At 36.6% G+C, this 19,551-nt stretch overlaps 1 protein-coding gene and 1 non-coding gene across 9 annotated transcripts in view; both read left to right on the forward strand.

Annotated features, from left to right (window-relative positions):
• Positions 1 to 19,551, forward strand: part of SLC44A5 (solute carrier family 44 member 5) — a 318,856-nt gene that overhangs the window by 49,097 nt on the left and 250,208 nt on the right. For 6 of the 8 annotated variants that reach the window (XM_054690901.1, XM_054690897.1, XM_054690896.1 and 3 more), the window contains one exon: positions 12,414 to 12,495. The exons of the other annotated variants lie outside the window; for them this stretch is intronic. In XM_054690901.1, coding sequence (XP_054546876.1) covers positions 12,483 to 12,495 — 13 coding nt within the window. In that variant the 5' untranslated portion in view covers positions 12,414 to 12,482. The remainder of the gene's footprint in view (positions 1 to 12,413; positions 12,496 to 19,551) is intronic. 8 annotated transcript variants of the gene reach the window in all.
• On the forward strand, positions 16,471 to 16,572 carry LOC119237311 (U6 spliceosomal RNA). The gene has a single exon (XR_005123257.1). It is a non-coding gene; the product is annotated as a U6 spliceosomal RNA (small nuclear RNA).

Raw genomic sequence — 19,551 nt, forward strand, 5'->3', positions numbered from 1 at the left:
TTAATTTCACACACAGTTCTATAATTTATTTTCTTAAAGGGGTTTCTTTGCTTTTTTTCTTTTTGAGGTAACATTGGTTTATAACACTGCAAAAAATTTAGGGGATTAGATTCACACATTCTCAGATACATAGTTTCAATAATTTAGACTGAAAATGTAAACTCTTAATATTTGGTTCACTGACCAAATATTGTATGTTAGCATATGTGTAAATAATAGTTAATACTCATATTTAATACTTGAAAAAAATTTCATACCCACTGAATTCTTGAGCAAATGAATCAACTTCATTCCAATTGAACAAAGTACTGGGCACACACTGTATAGATGATAAATGTGCAATATGTATGGGCCTGAGCTTCTAACTGGAAGTGAATAGAGGGCTGTTTGGATTTCAGTCATTATAGAAACATTTAAGCCTTCTAAATATGAGTCATGTTCTTTTTCTTTTATGGTTTAAAAAGCTCATTTTCCTAGTGATGATATTCAGCTTATCTTGTATCTTCACACACAGAAAACACTTGTAGAATGTGAAAATTACTCTGACAAAATGCCACAGAACTTTCTAGATATGTGACATTCAGAAGTTGAATGTATAAATGAAATCATACGTATGCATTCTTTTTTCAAGGGGGATGAGTCTGGCTTCTTTCAACATAATTTTAATTATTTTGAGATTCATCCATGATTTGGCCTGTTTGTTTCTTTTTTATGTTGAATAATATATTGTATGGATATATAAACATTTGTTTTCACTTTTTGATGGGGGAATTTTTAGTATTTTTGGTTATTTCCATACCTTGGTCACCACTCACCCACCACTCCCTATTCATAACTTTAATGGAGTTTTTTTCATAGTCTATTAGACTTCAGTTTTTTTTTTTTAAGATTTATTTTTATATAGTTATGCATACAAGAAGTGGGGTGTAGGCCAAAGGTGTGGGGTGGGCGTGAGAAGATTCGCCAGAAACAGAGTGGGAAGCAGAACAGGCAGATCTATTGAAATACATTGCTGAGGGGAGCAGCGGGCGAGACAGGAGAGGTCTGCTGCACCATGTGGGTAGCTCCCTGGTGAGAGATTGAATTTGAGAGATTGAATTCTGCTGCAGTGGCTGGTGATAGCTTAATAATGCTGAGATTTAACCTTTTGCACTACCAGGGAGGCCCCTAGAGTAAGTTGTTTTTATGAGTCCCCACTAGATTGTATTCTTTCCTATCAGGATTGGGAAACTGTCTTATCTCTGCTCTTCTAGCCTCTAACATAGTACATAGCTTTAAATTGTTACTCCATGAAAACAACCCTATTAGTATGAGGGCAAAAGCTCTAGCTTCCTCCTATACTATCTTTATCATTACCACTTACTGATTCCTTTAAGTCAGAGACTTGAGAGATGTTTACTGTTCTTTTTTTATAAAACCTCCTTTGTTTAGATGAAATTTATATACAATAAAACACACACTTTGCTTACAGATCAATGACTTTGAAAAAAGTATAGACTTGCATAACCATTAAACCAAGAGCATTACCATCTCCCTGAAGACTTTATCTGGGTATCTTTTTTTTTTTTAAGATTTATTTATTTATTTATTTATACAAGCACTGGCTACAGTCAGAAGCGTGGGTGGGTGAGAGAATTCACCAGAGCCAGAGCGGTGAACGGACCAGGAACAGGCAGACTGACGAAATACACTGCTGAGGGGAGCAGCGGGAGGCAGGAGAGGTCTGCACACCATGTGGGACCCTCACCAGTGGCCGGGGATCAAACCAGTGCTGCAGAGGCTGCGGGCAACTTCGCAACCCAGCGCTCAACCGCTGCACCACCGGGGAGGCCCTACCTGGGTATCTTTTGACAGCTTCAGACTGACTTAGTCTCTTGCACTGACCCTTTGATCCAGGCAACCACTGACCTGAGTTTTATGAATATAAGGTAATTTTGTGTGACCTAAACTTTCATGTAGATTAAATTATTCAGTATGTGCTCTTTTGGTTCTTGTTTCTTTTACCTGGCATAATTGTGAAGTTCAATCATACTACATCGATTTGTCCATTTATTTATTTATTTATTTAATTGTCTCTTTTGCTCTTTTCTTGACTTTTTTTGAGTTGATTAAATATTTTGTGTATGTGTGTGTTCCATTTTATTTCCTCCATTGGCTTCTTTTTTTTTTTTTTTTTTTTTAAAGATTTATTTATTTATTTATACAAGCACTGGGTACAGTCAGAAGCGCGGGAGGGTGAGAGAATTCACCAGAGCCAGATCAGGGAGCAGAACAGGCAGAAGGACCGAAGTACACTGCTGAGGGGAGCAGCGGGCGGCAGGAGAGGTCTGTGCGCCATGTGGGACCCTCCTCCGGTGGCTGGGGAGCAACCAGGGATCGAACCGGCGCTGCAGAAGCTGCGGGCGGCTTCGCAACCCAGCGCTCAACTGCTGCGCCACCGGGGAGGCCCCTCCATTGCCTTCTTAGCTATACCATTTTTAATATTGTTAATATTGTTATGGTTGCTCTAAGGCTTTGTCTGGAATACCAGTCCTCTATTTTTTCATTTTAAGACTTTTTTTGAAGAATTACATGTCTATGAAACTTTCCCCTACTCCTCACCCTCCAGGCAGAATTAATCACTTTCTCTGTTCTGTTTCTGTCCCTGATGTATATCTGTACCAGATGCTCCTTGTACTTTCTGTACCTTAACAACTATAACTGCAGTGATCATTTCTGTGAAGATGCTGCCCATCTTCATGCAGATAAACCTGACACTGCCCTGCTTCAGGCCTCTGCTGTTTACCTCTTGTGTCTCCCACCACCATGTACTTATCGTGGATTCTCTAGTTGATGGGTAACACAGGATACCATGCTGAACTGAGGTTTTGCTCAACACTCAAATCATGTGCAGCCTAGGAGAGAAGGGAGGGTTAATGCCCTAGAAAAACAGCCTTGACAAGAATAACAGTTATGGGTAAATGCTTCCTGCTTTCTTTCCTTGGGAGGTTATCAGGGTATCCTAATAAGCATACAGCCAGCTATTTGGGTGTCCAGTCAACACCATAAAGAATTTTTTTAAAAGCTTCTTTCTTCCTTGCTTTGCTTCATCTTCCCAAACTCTTGTTCCCTAAATAACATTCTTTTGGCTCCCTAAGCTCTATATTATGGGCTACTCATGTGCAATAAATAAAATTATTACCTATAGAGAACACTGTATTGTAATTATTTAAATGTCTGTTGCTTCCTGCAGATCACTGATTTTTCAAACATCTTAAGGCAGTAATATATCATATATATTAAAGCACCTAATAATGCAACTAGTAAAATAGAGCAATTCTGATTGAAATGAAATTGAGGGGGGCCTCCCCGGTGGCGCAGTGGTTGAGCGCTGGGTTGTGAAGCTGCCCGTGGCCTCTGCGACGCCGGTTCGATCCCGGCTGCTCCCTGGCCACCAGAGGAGGGTCCCACATGGCGCGCAGACCTCGCCTGCCGCCCGCTGCTCCCCTCAGCAGTGTACTTCGGTCCTTCTGCCTGCTCTGCTCCCCACTCTGGCTCTGCTGAATTCTCTCACCCTCCCGTGCTTCTGACTGTACCCAGTGCATGTATAAACAAAAACAAACAAACAAACAAACAAATAAATAAACATGCCTCTATAAAAAAAAAAGAAATGAAATGAAATTGAGGGTATAGTCTTTGGAAAGCCAAAAACAATGTGCTCATTAAGTTATGAACTTTATTAGAGTTAGAAAATATGTCTTATTAATCTATGACTCTTAAGAACCTGGTGTAGGGGCTGACTCCCAGCAGGTAGTCAAATATTTGTTAAACTGAACTAAATTGAATAGCGTGAAACAAGTATAGAAAATATAAATAATTTATATTTAGGATAAAGTGATAAAACAATACAAAAACAGGCAATTATAAATCGGAGACATCCTGCAGGGGAGGAGGGAGAGGGATCAGAGGGAGGGAGGGAGGAGCCCAGGGGACTGTGGTGATGGTGCATGGGTGCACTGGGGAAGGAAATTCTATGGGGACTACCCCTAGGGGAAGCAGGGGAGCAAACCTTGTTTAAAAATGAGCAATGATGTAAAAAATATGTAAATAAAATATTTAAAAAAAATTTTTTTTAAAAGAAGAAACAAAACCAAAATATAGTGTATACCTACTTTTTCTGGAAATGTGAAGTTTACTAGAAAAGGCAATACAACTTTTTTTCTGCAAGTTCCTATTTTTCTAGTATTGGGCTTAGTAAGTTAATTTTCAAACTGTTGTTCAGGAAGAAAAGCCTTAAGGAAAACCTGACCAGAAAACTCACCATTTAAAAAAGTTAGCAGGGTATAATTTTTATGCATCAAGTATTTATTTATTGTTACATCAGTCAAACTACTCATCAACCATGTAGTGTATTGGTTTGAGGTTGGCTAACAGGAAGCCTAAGTGAGAGTATCTTCTTTACTATCAATGAATTTTTCATCAATCATGCCTCTTTAATTAAGAACTTTTATGCATAAGCAACTTATAATTTCTATTTTCTTTATTGTAAAAATTGGGCTTATTTCTGAGATTTGTGAGTAAAATATATTCTTAAATTACATCCACCCATTCATTTAGCATAAATGTCAATGACACCTATTTTCTGCAAAGTGCTGAAGATTTGGTAGTGAATGCAGCTTACAGATCTTAGAGATGCAAGGAACACTGAGAGATATTAAGACATAGTGGGGAGGCATAGTTACAGTTTAATGAGGCACAATTCACTAAAGATTAAATGTATTATCCACAATTATAGAATGTCAATTATTCCTCAAAATTATTTATTATATTCCTCAGGTTATTCTCAGATACCATTTTTACTTGCATTAATCCTTTACCTAAGCATTACTGACTGATAAATCTTCTTAAAGTTAGTCAGTGGCAAAATGTAGCCACACAAATAAGAAGAAACCTTTTGGAAGAGGGAGGGTTAGAGACCTATTGGAATAGACTGAGGACAAAATCTAGGATCACTTTAGTTCATGTGGAAATGATTCAAACATAAATTTTTCTCCTGTTGAGTGCATGTGGCTGAAAAAAAAGCCAATGTTTATCGAATTTAGTACATTCCAGGCACTATAATGTATATTAACTCATTTCACCTTCACAATTATCTTATGAAATATTGATTGTTAAGTGTGAATGGTTGTTTGAACCATGTCATAGACTATATGTCATGTGTTTTTCCTAAGTGATCATCATGGTCCAGAGTATGACATAACTTTCTGGTTCAGAAAGTGAATTATGTGGTCACCAAGAAGTTAACAGGTCCAGGAAAATTGATTCCTTTTTACCAAACTTACAAGAATCTGATTATAAACCATAATGTCTATTTACAAGTCTTTGTAAGGAAATTAACTGCCTAGAAGAGGAGAATATTCATGTCAGCTTGTCAGCACATTTTATTCCCTGTGGGAAAGAAAGCTTGGGAAATAAAATTAAAGACAGGAGATACCAAAGTGGTATAAAATTAGAAGAAAATGAGTTGGATGCTTTTAATAAAGAAATTGTCATGCAGTTATTGGAGCCAGTGTGCCTTCTTTACCATAGAAATATATTTTTGCCTGACTCAGGGAAATGAATATTATTTTCAGGTCCCTCTGTCAATGTCTCAGAAAATGGCCAGCTGTGGAGTCAGTTGAAGTATGACAGAACAGCAGAACAGGTTGTGGCAGGGAGAAGGGGTTCTGAGACTTTATTTAAAAGTAGCCCTCCAGGTTGGGTCAAACATATTCATAGACTAGGAGAAGAGACAGAGAGGCAGCATATGGAATTAGTTTAAGTAACAGAACAAAGATGATGACAATGATAAAAATCTCTAGCAGTAATCGAGAATTTACTTTGTGTTAGAAATTATGCTAAGGACTTCATGTCATTCAGCCTAATTTAATTATCACAGTAACCACCTGAGATAAATATGAATATTCCTGTTTTTTAGATGAGAAAACTGAAATATCAAAAAGTTAAAGTAATATACTAGAAAGCAGAAGTTTCTTGACAGTATAGTCCTGACTGGACCGAGGGCATCTGAAGGTAGACATATCCTGAGTTTTAATCTACCACTTTACTGTTACCTTCCCAATGAGGTTTTCCCTGGCTAAACTCCATTATTCCCTATTTCCTCCATATATTTTTTTCTCACCTTTTAGTTACCTGGTTGTTTCTTTTTGAATTCACTTACTATCTGTTGCCCTTACAGGAATGTGAGTTCCTTAAGGTCAGGAATTAAACTAAGTTTTTTTTTAATCACTACTCTCTATACCTGTGCTTAATACAATGTTTGACATCAAAGAAGTACTCCATAAATGTTTGTTGACTACATGAGAAAAAACAGTTATTAGAGTGAGATGGAGTAATTCAACATATAATGATGGAGATATACTGACAAGAAATCAAGACCAAGGTGGTCTTGATTTGAAGATCTAGGAGGTGGGTGGGTGGGCAACAGATCAAACAGATCAATTGTTGGTTGAAGATAGGAATTTGGTCAAGGAGTCAGGGCAAATCCTTTGCTTATAAAGTCATAAGAAGAAAAAAGAACATGTTTAATTTGATGTCAGTGAGAGGGAATTGGATATATATATATTTTTTAAAGATTTATTTATTTATTTATACAAGCACTGGGGTACAGTCAGGAGTGCGGGAGGGTGAGAGAATTCACCAGAGCCAGATCAGGGAGCAGAGCAGGCAGAAGGACCGAAGTACACTGCTGAGGGGAGCAGCGGGTGGCAGGAGAGGTCTGCGTGCCATGTGGTTCCCTCCTCCGGTGGCCCAGGAGCAGCCGGGGATCGAACCGGTGCTGCAGAGGCCGCGGGCAGCCTCGCAACCCAGCCCTCAACCGCTGCGCCACTGGGGAGGCCTGGATATATTTCTTTATATCTAAGATTGCTCTAGGAATCAGGATGGAACTGAAATTATAGCTATACCTTTTGGGAGAGGAAGCATGAAGAAGATGGGGAAGTAGGCAAGGCATAATAAAATGAAATGCTGTTAATAGAAACACTAATGTTCTTAAGCTCTTCAGCTCACCATCAAATCATATATTTTTAATTAACACTTTATCCTTATTTACTAATGTGGATTGCCAATGGCCAAAACACATCATATTCCCGTGTCTTGATTTCTTCATCTACTTGATTTTTTCATCAGAACTTTGTGCTGGGTGTGACCACTAAGGTCCTTTCCAGTTCTAAAATTCTGTGATCCTCTATGCTGCAGTTTCTAATTTTCAAATTATTTTTTACTGTACATAATTAATATTAGTTGCTTTTTGATGATATTGTAAACAATATTCACACATTTAAGAAGTGTTATGTATAGTTTATAGTTGTGGTTAGCACCTTCTACTTCTTTTTTTTTTGAGTTTAAAGATTTATTTATGCATACAAGAGCTGGGGTACAGGCCAGAGATGAGGGGGGTGAGAGCATTCACCAGAGACAGAGTGGGGACCAGAACAGGCAGACTGACTGAAATACACTGCTGAGGAGAACAGCGGGTGAGACAGGAGAGGTCTGCTGCGCCATGTGGGTTTCTCCCCGGCTGGCCGGGAATCGAACTCGTGCTGCAGAGGCCATGAATTGCTTCACAGTGCAGTGCTTAACCCCTTGAGCCACCAGGGAGGCCCTCCTTCTACTTCTTGACTTAGCTTGACAACATACTTTGAGGCATATGCTCCTTAATCTGTTGAGTATAGCAAGAGCTTCAGATGTAAAGAACTTGAATAACATTTAGTTTATCAGCAAAGTTGCCTAAGAAATTGCTTAATATAGTGGTTGCTGAAAAATAGGTACTTTAAAAATCATTAAATTTCAGGAAGTTACTATCCAAATTATATTATTTAGCAAAAATTACTAGATCTTTCTATTCTCTAAGGATTTCATTTTGATTCCTGTCTGCAAAATTGAGCTAGTAGAATAGAATGTTGCTGAAACATGATTAAAATGAGAGTTTGTAGAAACCAGAGATATATTAGCAAGATTCTTAGGTAGGAATTAAATACTTTCTAAGACTGATTAGGTAGTAGTCTAATGAGACTGGGCTAGTCTTGGCTTATAATTAGAAGTCTTAAGCGAGATTTATAGAGTTAACATAGTTTTCTGAAGTGAAAAATGCTTAAATGGAAATGCCAGCTCTGAACTTCTTGCAACATTGAAAATGTAAAATTGAAAAATGTGATAACATTTAAAAATAGATTTAAAAATAACTTTTCAAAAGGTCTTGAATTTGGACATGCTTATAAGGAATGAAAATACAAATCAAGGAGACTTTTCAGAGAGACGGATGATTAAATCATCCCTGCTAAATGTAGAAGGAATATAGAAGTAGAAAATCACCATTCTGCAACTATTATGGAAGGCATTGATTTCGAAGAGCAATCAATGAATGCTAAAAGTTTGAATAGAAATGGGACATACATAGATTATCAAACTATTTCCAAAGAGGTTACTATTAATTACAAGGTGACAAATGGTAATATTACAATGGGAAAATAAATCTACCTGACAGTACCTTATTGAGTCATCAAAGCTAACATCATCAGTGATGGGGTTAACTGAGAAAATCACAACATCATTTATGCATTTATGCAGAAAATGCACAACCTCAATGTAGCCATGTGGAAATGTCAAACAGAGCCAAAGGGACATTCTTCAGTATAAATACTCTGGTACTTTTGAAAAATTTCCATATAATGAAAACAAAGTGTGAAGTACTATTCCAGATGAAGGAGAATATCAAGACCTGCCAACTATATGTGATGTGTGATTTTTCATATGGATTAGAGAAAAAAAATAACCTACTACACTTGATCTTAGCCAAAAGGCCAATAAATGATAAAACCTTACATACAGATTCCCATATAAAAAGCTTACATACATATATATGTATATATAAATGATTAAATCTTATTTAACCTTATATGGAGGCAAAGAAAAAATGTACACTTTATATTATATAGTGATGTTATATAAATGTTATAGTCTTGGATTTGGTAAATGTGCTATGGGTATATAAGAGATTGTCCTTGTTCTTAGGAAATGGGAGGTACTGAAGTTGTTAGGGATAAAGGCACATGGTTCTGCAAACATCACAAGTATTTCAGTAAAAATATTTTGTGATGTGTGTGTCTGTAGAAAGAGAAGGAAGTTAAATATGGTAAAATGATAATGATTGGTGAATATGGGTAAAGAGTTCATATATTTTCTAGTCTTCCAATTCTGTAAGTTTGAAACTACTTTAATATAAAAAACTAAAGAAAAACGTAAATGATGTTTAATCACCTATTCAAGGAAAGGCATCCTTTTCTGCTTGAGTCACTCCGATGGAACAGAAACCACTTGACAGTGCCAAAGTGAAACTGTGGACCCCATGAGACAGAATTGGTTGTAGAGTTGGTAGATGAATTTGCAGTATTATATAACAGTATAATTCAGTAAAGAGTGTTTGTTACAGGACAGGGAGAGGGGCAGCCGAAACCCTGCAAACCTGCCTATTCTAAATAGGTTCTGCCATCTGCTGCATCAACACAAAACATATGAGACTTTAATGGGAAGGAACTTTAATAAAATTAGGAAACAATACAGGAAAGGCAGAGTCTAGTTTCTAAATGAAGCACCCAAAGTTACCTTGTGGGTAAAAGTCCATCCATATGGGATCGGCCCAGAGCAAGGCCCCAAGGCCTGCCACAAGTCTAAAGCATCTTCCATTGGGGACCCACAGAAAAGGGTCACAAACAACCAGACAAGCCCGGAAGGAAAAGAGCAAAATCAACATCAAGATAAAAGCTGCCATGGTCACCTCCCCACGGGTCTCACCCACATCTGTGTCACCCAGTCCACGACCAAAAGACAAGCGCAGTTTCTTCACATGTCTCTAGGCTCCATGCGCCTCCTGCAGGTCTCCTGGCTCCATCCTGCTTCCTTCCTCAGTCTCCTCTGCAGCTTCTTCTCTCCCTGCTCAGCTCCACCCTCCCGTGGGTGGGGCAGGGAACCTGGAACCTCCCCCTTTCCTGGGGACCACCCTGTTACAGGCTGAGTTCTTTATAACTATCCCAAAATACCTTTACCTTCTATGGATAATTCAGTTCATTTTATAAACAGGGGTCTTACTTCATGTGAGGAACTTTGCTTGGTGCTGGGGCTCCAGTTCTCCTATTCTCTGGTTCCTGGCAGCTATCAAAACAAATTTAATATGCAAAATAAAAATAAACATAAACATAGGGCCTCCCTGGTGGCTCAGGGGTTAAAGTCAGTGCTATCAAGCTATCTTCAGCCACCGCAACTGAGTTCAATGCCCAGCCAGGGAGCCGACCAACATGGTGCAGCAGACCTCTCCTGTCTCTCCCACTGCTCCCCTCAGCAGTGTATTTCAGTGAATCTGCCTGTTCTGGTCCCCACTCTGTCTCTGGTGAATCCTCTCACTCCCCCCACCCCTGGCCTGCACCCCAGGCCTGCACCCCAGTTTTTGTATGCATAAGTAAAAATAAATCTTAAAAAAAAACAAACATAGAGAAAAAATTAGCATGGGACACAATAATTAAGACAGTATGAGGAGAAAGGATGGTGTGGTACAGGGGATAGAATGAGGCCCAGGAGTTTTCCACTTGATGGGGGGTAAGAAGTTATGAGCAGGAGAGATTCAAGGCCAAGGGAGCAGTAAGGGCAGAGGCAGGAGATAGAAGGTAGCCGAGGAACAATTTGGTATTCCTTAAATGTGACATGGATTTTTGATTTTCAATTTGTAAAAACAAAAAGTTAGTTTTCAGTTTAGTCATGGTTCAGTTATGAATATAAGATCATAAAATAGCATAAAATAAAACCATATATTCATGCAATACAATTTTATTAATAAACTCTTTTTTATTTTGTATGACAAGGCTTCTCATTTTTCAGTTGGAATTCCTCCTTTAACCTTTGTCTGTGCTGGTTGTACTTGTTGCATTTTCGTCAAATTTGAATAACATATGGGAATTTTTTAGGGGCAGACGTTCCCAACAGTCATATCTTTAGATACTTAGTGATGGATGGATCTCAGTTTGAGAAACACTGCATTAAGGAATTAATATCTAATTTTATAAAAATATCTTTCAAATATAAACTACTACTATAAAATATTTTATTTTTAATAGCCAAATTGTTTTGGATTATCAAAATGCAAATAAATGAAACAAACTTCAAACAAATGTGCAATATTTCAATCAGAAGCTTAATATTGTTGAGATAAAAGATTTAAAGATTTTTAAGTAATAGATCCCAGCACCCACAAGTATGTGGGCAAAGATCTCAAATAACACTTACAAAAGATGAAATAAAAATGACTAATAGGTATTTAAAACATTCACCTTCAATAATAACCAAAAAAGCAATACAAAATGAGATACCATTTTGTCTATAAAATTAGGAGGTTTTTAAAAGTCAGCATAATCTTCAGTATAATCTTCATCAACTTTCAGTTGATGAAGATTTTTACTAATAGAAAAAAATGCAAGCAATTTTATTATTCAATAGTGTCCCAATAGTTAAAAGTAAAATATGCATTGATGCAGTATGACGTTTCTTGTGATCAAAATTATGTTTGTGAAAATTTTTAAATAATAGAAATGTTTATGCTATCATATTAAAATTGAAAGACTGAACAAAAAGTATGACTGCAATCTTGGTAAAATATACATGGAGGATTTCAATAATTGTACCATGGTATTGGAAGATGTTAACAGGAGAGACTGGGTAAAGAAGTATACAAGAAGTTTGGACTATTTTGCAACTTTTCTGTAAGTCTAAAATGATTTCAAAATGAAAAGCTAAAAAACATACATAGGAAAATGACAGAAAAGATAAATATTTAGCAGTGATTTTGACATGCAAAATTGAATAGTTTTTTTCCCCTGTTCTTTAAAAATATTTTTCTGCAACAAATTTTTAGAAGGAGTTATGTGCTGTATAACCATTCAAATATCCTATAATTAAAGAAAAAAGCTAAGCTCAAAAAAAATGCCATCTATCACAAAGAGTTTGATCAGTGAGTCAGCTAAACATAAAAACATAAATGTGAGTTCTGAAAAACGGTGGAAGTCAAGATAGAGATGACGACTGCTTAGAGATGCCTTTTCCAGTGGATGTGAAGTGTAAGAGTAGATAATAAAAAACAAGAACTAAGATAGAGTTAGGAGACTGTAACATTGAGAATTTCATTTTCGTAATGAAGAAGAGAACAAGGTATTTTCTAAAGAGAGTAGATATCTGTAGTGCTTTATGATGGAATAGAGTTAAGCTAATGTTATGATTTTTAAGGGAGCATAAATCATAGTAGACTGTGGGTGTATTCCCATAAGGTTGGTTTTTAATAAGTAAAAATCATTTGCTTTAGATAACTGTATTCATACTTGTTTTTATCACAGACTCCTTTCTAAGCAACTCAACTTTGCGGTGATTCAGGTCGTCTTCTGAAGAGACAGACTCTTATCTTAATGAGTAACAAAGGTAATCAACTAAAATTAAGTCCCTCTTGATATGGACTGTTGTATAAAATATTCCTGTTTGTTCAATATTAAGTAAGGACAAGTTGAAAAATGATAATATACTATGGTATCATTAGGAGCTGCACCTGGAGAACAGAATTCTGTTGGACTTTGTGGTTCTTGGTCCTTATCCAACTCAAAACCGCTGAGATGCAGGACTTGCAGCCTGCTTTTTCTGTGGGCTTCTATATCAGTGATTCTGGGAGAGGGACTCTGACTTGAGAGGGATTCAAGTCAGTCTGAAACTGCTGCCTTTCTCCTGCTTTGTCCCCTCCACCTTAAGAATTATTGCTAAAATGAGAATCTTTGCAGTTTATCGGAAGTATTTTTTTCAACTGTCCTTCTCCTGTTGGGTCATAACCAAAGCTTGCTCCTTAGAGAAGCAACAGGCTATCAGAAGCTGTTCCCGAGAAAGGAAGAGGGACAGGCACTTCACTTTAAATTTTGGCCCTAACTCCAACTATTTCTGTCTCTGTAATTAGGTTTTAAGCCCTTTGCAGATTAAAAACCAGGTCTTAGCCAATTTTTTAACTGCTTCAGTTTTAGCCTTTAACTTTTGAGAGGGTAGTTACTTAGTAAATGTTTATTGAAATTGAATACTGTTTTCCTTAAGGGAAAATTTTATTCCTTCATGAAGGGAAAATCTATCCCTTGCTATGAAAAAAAGTAAAAAGTTGCTTAAGCCACAAATTAAAGTGAAAGATATTGAATGTGTAGCTTAAAGCTAAGAAGCAACTTTGATCTCTGAATAATGATTTTAAAAAGATTAAAAGGGTTATTTAAAATAGGACCTAAAGGTTTAAGAGTATTCTTAAAAAAGGACCAAAGAATATGTCTAAATTTTCGTAGACTCCTGAAAATGGCAAATGCCGAGTACTAGGTGGGCGGTAGCTGACAGGGATTTTGCTGCTATGAATGTGCTGTGGGAATTTTGTGGCCAGAACTCTCCTCTGAGTGTGGATTATAATAGTTGCTCAAGTATGAAAACTGGGGAATGGTCAACTTAAAAGACATTTTCTTTTATGCAAATATACAGTGTTGTACATATACTCATACCTGGGGCAGGTAAGCTTTCTAGGTCTATTATCTGTAAAAGAGAATGACTATAATGATTTCACAAACTGAAGTAAGGATTAGATTGGCACAGAGCCTGAGAAATAGTGTGTATATACTAAATAAGTGGTTTTTATTCTTGCTTACAAATGAAACTCTGTGTGTTACAAATGTTTCAGTGTATTTGAAGTAGACTTACTAGGGCTACGTTATACATTCAACTACTTTGTATATTAGTTTGGTTTACGTATTTCTGTTACAGGGCAGGGAGAGGGGCCCAAACTCCCATACCTGCCTGCTCTAAATAGGTTCTGCCATCTGCCACATCAAAACAAAACATAGACTTTTTTTTTTTTTTTTAAAGATTTATTTTTACTTATTTATGCAAGCACTGGGTACAGTCAGAAGCGCGGGAGGGTGAGAGAATTCACCAGAGCCAGAGCGGGGAGCAGAGCAGGCAGAAGGACCGAAGTACACTGCTGACAAAACATAGACTTTTAATGGAAAGGAACTTTAATACAATTAGTGCGACTATAGAAAAGACAAAGAATATAGTTTCCAAATCAAACACCCAAAGTTACCCATCCCCTCGTGGGTAAAAGTCCAGCCAAACAGGGTTGGCTCAAAGAAAGGCCCGAAAGCCTGCCACAAGTCTAAAGCACCCTCTGGTGGGGACCCATAGAAAAGGGTCAGAATCAGTCAGACAAATCTGGGAGGACAAGAGCAAAACCAAGATAATAGCTGCCATTGTCAGCCTCCCCACAGGTCTCTCACCCACATCTGTTTAACCAGTCCAGGACCAAGAGGCAAGCACAGTTTCTTCACTTGTCTCTCTGCTCCATGTGCTTCCTCTAGGTCTCCTTCTTGCTCTCCATCCTGCTTCCTTTCTTCTGGAGTCTCCTCTCCAGCTTCTTCTCCTCCCTGCTCAGCTCCATTTTCCCTTGGGTGGGTCAGGGAACCTGAAATCTTCCCTGTTTCTGGGGACTACCCTGTTACATTTTTGCTGTGTCTGAAAATCGCTGTAAGGAAAAGTTCTTTAAAACCATGTAACTGGCCTGCTCCTGAGGTTCTGGAACCATAATACACTCATTATTGATACTTAACTCAGAGTTGAATGATACCAGCTCTTTCTATGCTGCTCAATTAATATTTGTCTGTTTTCTGAATATCGTCTGTTAGATAACCTAGAAGAATCATCACAACTTTCTCCATCAAAAAGAAATCATTTCTTTCCCAACATGACCTTAAAACAAATTTTCACTAATTGATGCTTCTATTGGTCTCCATTTAATGTCAACCTTGTGGTCCTTTGAACTTAATTTAATCAGTGATGTTCTCTCTGATATTTATAGGTCAATTTCCTTGGACTTGCATCATTACTGAATTCACTATATAAGGAGATTTACTTCTTATCTTTAAACAATTTTTCATAGTTTTTACACATGCCGTAACAAAAAAACTATAATTAGAAGTCATTAGCAATGATTAATTAATAGAAAATAAACATAGAGAAAATTTGTCCATTTATAAGACAAGACTTGTATACTTGTTGGAGTAAAACAGTGAAGTTATACCACTACCAGTGCCACCACTATCAATAGAAAACATTCAGTGAAGATAAAAATTACATGTGGAACTGTGTTAGGTGACATAACAAGAGATTCACAGTGACCAAGAATTATTTAAATAGAGTTGTTATAGAGTTGTTAGATTGACAGAATAAAGTAGATATCTACATACATATGGGCACTATAGTTTTCATTTTATGTAGGTACAGTATAAATGAAATGTTGGCATGTGAAAAAAGTCATGCAACTCAAGTAGAGATTAGAGATAAAGTTTAGGACTTCCATATCTTGTCAGAATAAAACATAATGATGACAATATCACAATGTTTTCTTAAGTTTGTCATGGGATAGAATATTTCAGTTTTGGAGGCCAATAAGACAAAACATCAAGGAGAATGATGACTGTCATTCTTTGGAGTAGGTTCTTCCAGATGACCCAGATTTTGGGGGAGTGTGGTACAAATACCTGAGACAAGCTAGTGCCTTGTGCTACATATCAGACTGTGCCAGACTCCTGTGACTGGATTTCAGTCCTGGAGGGGAACACTTATATTTAAAGCATGTAGCTCCAGGACAGTGTATGATCCCAGGGACAACAAAGAGGAATGCCAACACCAAAGATAACTAAGATGAGACTTGACTAAGTGATTTAGCACCAAATGTTACCTCAGAGAGGAATTACGAATTTCACCTGAACCATGTGAATTTTGCTTCCAAGTGCATGTGTTCATAACAAAGCCAGCAGGCATTTAAATAGGATTTTCAAGCTGACAGTTTATTTAGACTTTGTACTTAGCTTCAAGGGAAGTGCCTCAATTCACTCCTTTTGCAATTGAAAGGAAGTCTTTATAGTATGTCTTAAAGCAGGGTGAGGATTTATTTGTATTAAGATCTTAATTTGGCTAAAGGCTAAAAAGTTCTATGCCTTATATTCACTTTTCTGTTAGGAAACTGAGTAACAGAATATTTCATTGTAAAAATTAAGAGCTATATAACTAGTATTTCCAGAAGCCAAAAACTTATTTCTGTATTTAGATCTACATATTTACCGATTTCTGTTATCTGTATGTAATTGACGAATAGGCACACTCTCAGACACATTAATATCATAGAAAATAGAAGATGGCTTGTTTACTTGGAGTTAATAAGATTAAAAGTCATATAAAAATTAAACATGCACTCATACTTAAAAATAAAACTGCAATAAGTGAAGGTAAAGGCAATTATACTTTTTCTTCCACCCTAAGAAACAGACATAGTTGATCAAGACCCATCTGTTCATTCTTGTATTTCCTATTCTCCTTCCATGGTTAACCTCACTCTTGCAGCACACAGAACAATACTAGAACATTACAGAGAAGATTAGCATAGCCCTTGTGCAAAGATGACTCACAGATTTGTAAAGTTGCCATATTTTTGCATAATTACTTCTTGCTTTGGGTTCCCATAGCACATTGTATATACGTTAGCTGTCATCTTACAGTATTATAATTATTTGTTTACTTCTCTGTCCTTCTCATAAAAAAATCCTAAAAGAAGGAAATTATTCTTTGTAGCTATATTGGTTAGCACAGTGCCTTGCTTTAAAAAGCACCCAGAAAATGTTTTATGAATGAATGAAAGAATGAATAAAAGTTTATAGTCTATAAGTAAGAAACATGCAGTAATTCTTTGTTTATATCATGCTAACTACAAAATGAATTCTGAAATAGTTAATCCTTTTCTTCTCAATTTGTTTTTCTGATGACAGAAATTCTATTTTAGTGTGATGCCCAAATGCCCACCTCCTGGTGATAACTTGTGGGCACAACTCAGTTTGATGATAGACAGATGGACAAGCCTGCTGTTGTTCTTGGCTAAGACCACTTCTGTCTGCTCTCTTAGATGCAGCAAACATGCCTTTCTTCCCCTCTTCTTTTGCAGAACTGTACATATTTGCTCCTAATACTATCTTGCAATATTTGCCATATTAGAGACCATCAGCATATTCTGGAAGACAGATAGGCAGAAATATTTTCAGAGATGCAGCTATCTAATATCAAAAAAAGAAGACTTTATGGGAAAAAAGACCATGAAATGCCATTGTTCAATTGAAGAGGGATAAACCTTCCCTTTCTATCATAGTGGGGTTGATTAGAAATAAAGTTATAGAGTATTTTTAAAAATATACTATAGAAATAAAGTTATAAGAATAAGAAATAAAGAAATATAGTATATTTTTTGACAAAGAGATACAGGTTATGGTATTAGTTTGAAATCTTCGACTATATGACTGCTCAGAGTTGTAATTCATTCAAATTTTATATGTAATCACATACATAAATAGTAATTGCTTCAAATTATCAATATAAACTATAATTGCATAAAATAGCTCATCAAGAATATACAACAATTAAAAATAAGATCTGAGATGTAAATCCAGGAAGTCTAATTTCAGAGCTTATACTTTTGGGCTAGATAACAAATTTCTTGAAAAAACTGTCAGAGGTCCTTTACCTCCTTTGTCAGGTTTATTCCCAAGTATTTAAATTTTTTGGTGAGACTATAAATGGGGTAGCTTTCTTAATTTCTTCTTCTCCTACTTTATTATTTGTATATAAGAAGGCATCTGATTTTTGTAAGTTTATTTTGTGTCCTGCTACTTTGCTGAACTGGTTTATTGTTTCAGTTAGTTTTTCTGTGGAATCTTTGGGATTCTCTATAAACATAGATTTTTTTTAGTAAGAAAAAAAGGAACTCAGAGAAAGAAGTTTATTTAATTTATATCAAGGGTCACACATTTTTATGCTTTTTCCTCTGTTTTTCATGTAATCCTTAGAGTTATACTATAAAGTAAATCTTGTAATGATTATTTTATAAAAGAGAACTCTTGGATGCAAAGATAATGATTTACTTATGGTCAGAGCCAAGGAGTGACAAAACAGATTCTAAGTCAAGTACATCTAACTTTCAAATTTATTCTCTGCAGTTGACCCTTGAACAATAGAGGAGTTAGGGGAGAGCTGACACAAAGTCAAAAATTTGCTTATCACTTTTGACTCTTCTAAAATTTAACTACTAATAGTTGGCTATTGGCTGGAAGCCCTACTGATAACAGTCAATTAACACACATTTTTTTTAAAGATTGATTTATTTATACAAGAACAGGGGTCCAGTTGCGGGAGGGTGAGAGGATTCACCAGAAACAGAGCAGGGAACAGAACAGGTGGACTGAGGAAATACATTGCTGAGGGGAGCAACAGGTGCGACAGGAGAGGTCTGCAGTGCCATGTGGGATTCTCGCTGGCCGGCCGGGATGGAGCCCGTGCTGCAGAGGCATCGGACAGCTTCACAATGTGGTGCTCAACTGCCTGCACCACCAGGGAGGCCCAATTAACACACATTTTGTATGTTATACTTATTATGTACGATAAATTTACAATACAGTAATTTAGAAAAAAGAAAATATTATTAAGAAAATCATAAGCAAGAGAAAATAAGTTTATAGTACTGGACTATATTTACAGATACTGTAGGTTTATGTCATCTATTTCTAAGAAAATCCATATATAAGTGGACTGCACAGTTCAAACGCATGTTGTTCAAGGGTCCACTGTAGTTATAATATTGAGTTGGCCAGTATATAATAAGTTTTCAAGGAGTTAGGGGCTTTATTATGTAAATGGAAGTACTTTAAATGATTTTTTGTAATTCTGAATAGTGTCTTGGATAACAACTAAAAATAGATAGTTCTGCATAGTGAGCTGTGGTACTTATCCCTTTTCCAGATGAGTAAGTTGGCTACTTGGAAAAATGATTCCATAATGTGAATCAGGAGAAGCAATTTCCAAAAGTTTGGAATGACTGGGTCAGAGAAGAGAATGTTCTGAAACAGTGTTTTGCAGTAGAACCGCTGGTCTACTAACTAGAAGTCAAGATTGGCTATCCTGTTTGCCTAAAGGATCATTCCTGGGCCTGGGTTAGCATAATGAGGTCTCACCAGAACTCTTGGTGTCATTCATTGGCCCTACTCATGAGATACCACCGATTTTGACTGGTAGTGCCAATTGAAGTGAGAATCAGTTTAGCTGAGTCCCATTTGGATTGCTCCTTTGTGCATCCAAACCCTAGAAGAACTGCCTGACTGCTCTTTTTCTTGGAGTAGGGTAAGTTTATCCCATTATTTTTGTGACTGTTTCATCATTCTTTTCTCCCCCTGACTTTGTCCCCCATCTGGTAGCAAATTGTATACTCAAGAGATGAAGAAAGTTTGTGTGTATATGGTACTTTCAAATTTTATATATAATCACATACATAAATAGTATTTGCTTCAAATTATCAATATAAACTATAATTCATAAAATAGCTCATCTTACCCTTAAATATGTGTCAAGCTTATCATCTCTTTTCTGGTTTAA

Source organism: Talpa occidentalis, unplaced genomic scaffold (assembly GCF_014898055.3).
Source record: "Talpa occidentalis isolate TD23 unplaced genomic scaffold, MPIMG_talOcc4v2.1 talOcc4.9, whole genome shotgun sequence".
Lineage (NCBI taxonomy): Eukaryota > Metazoa > Chordata > Mammalia > Eulipotyphla > Talpidae > Talpa > Talpa occidentalis.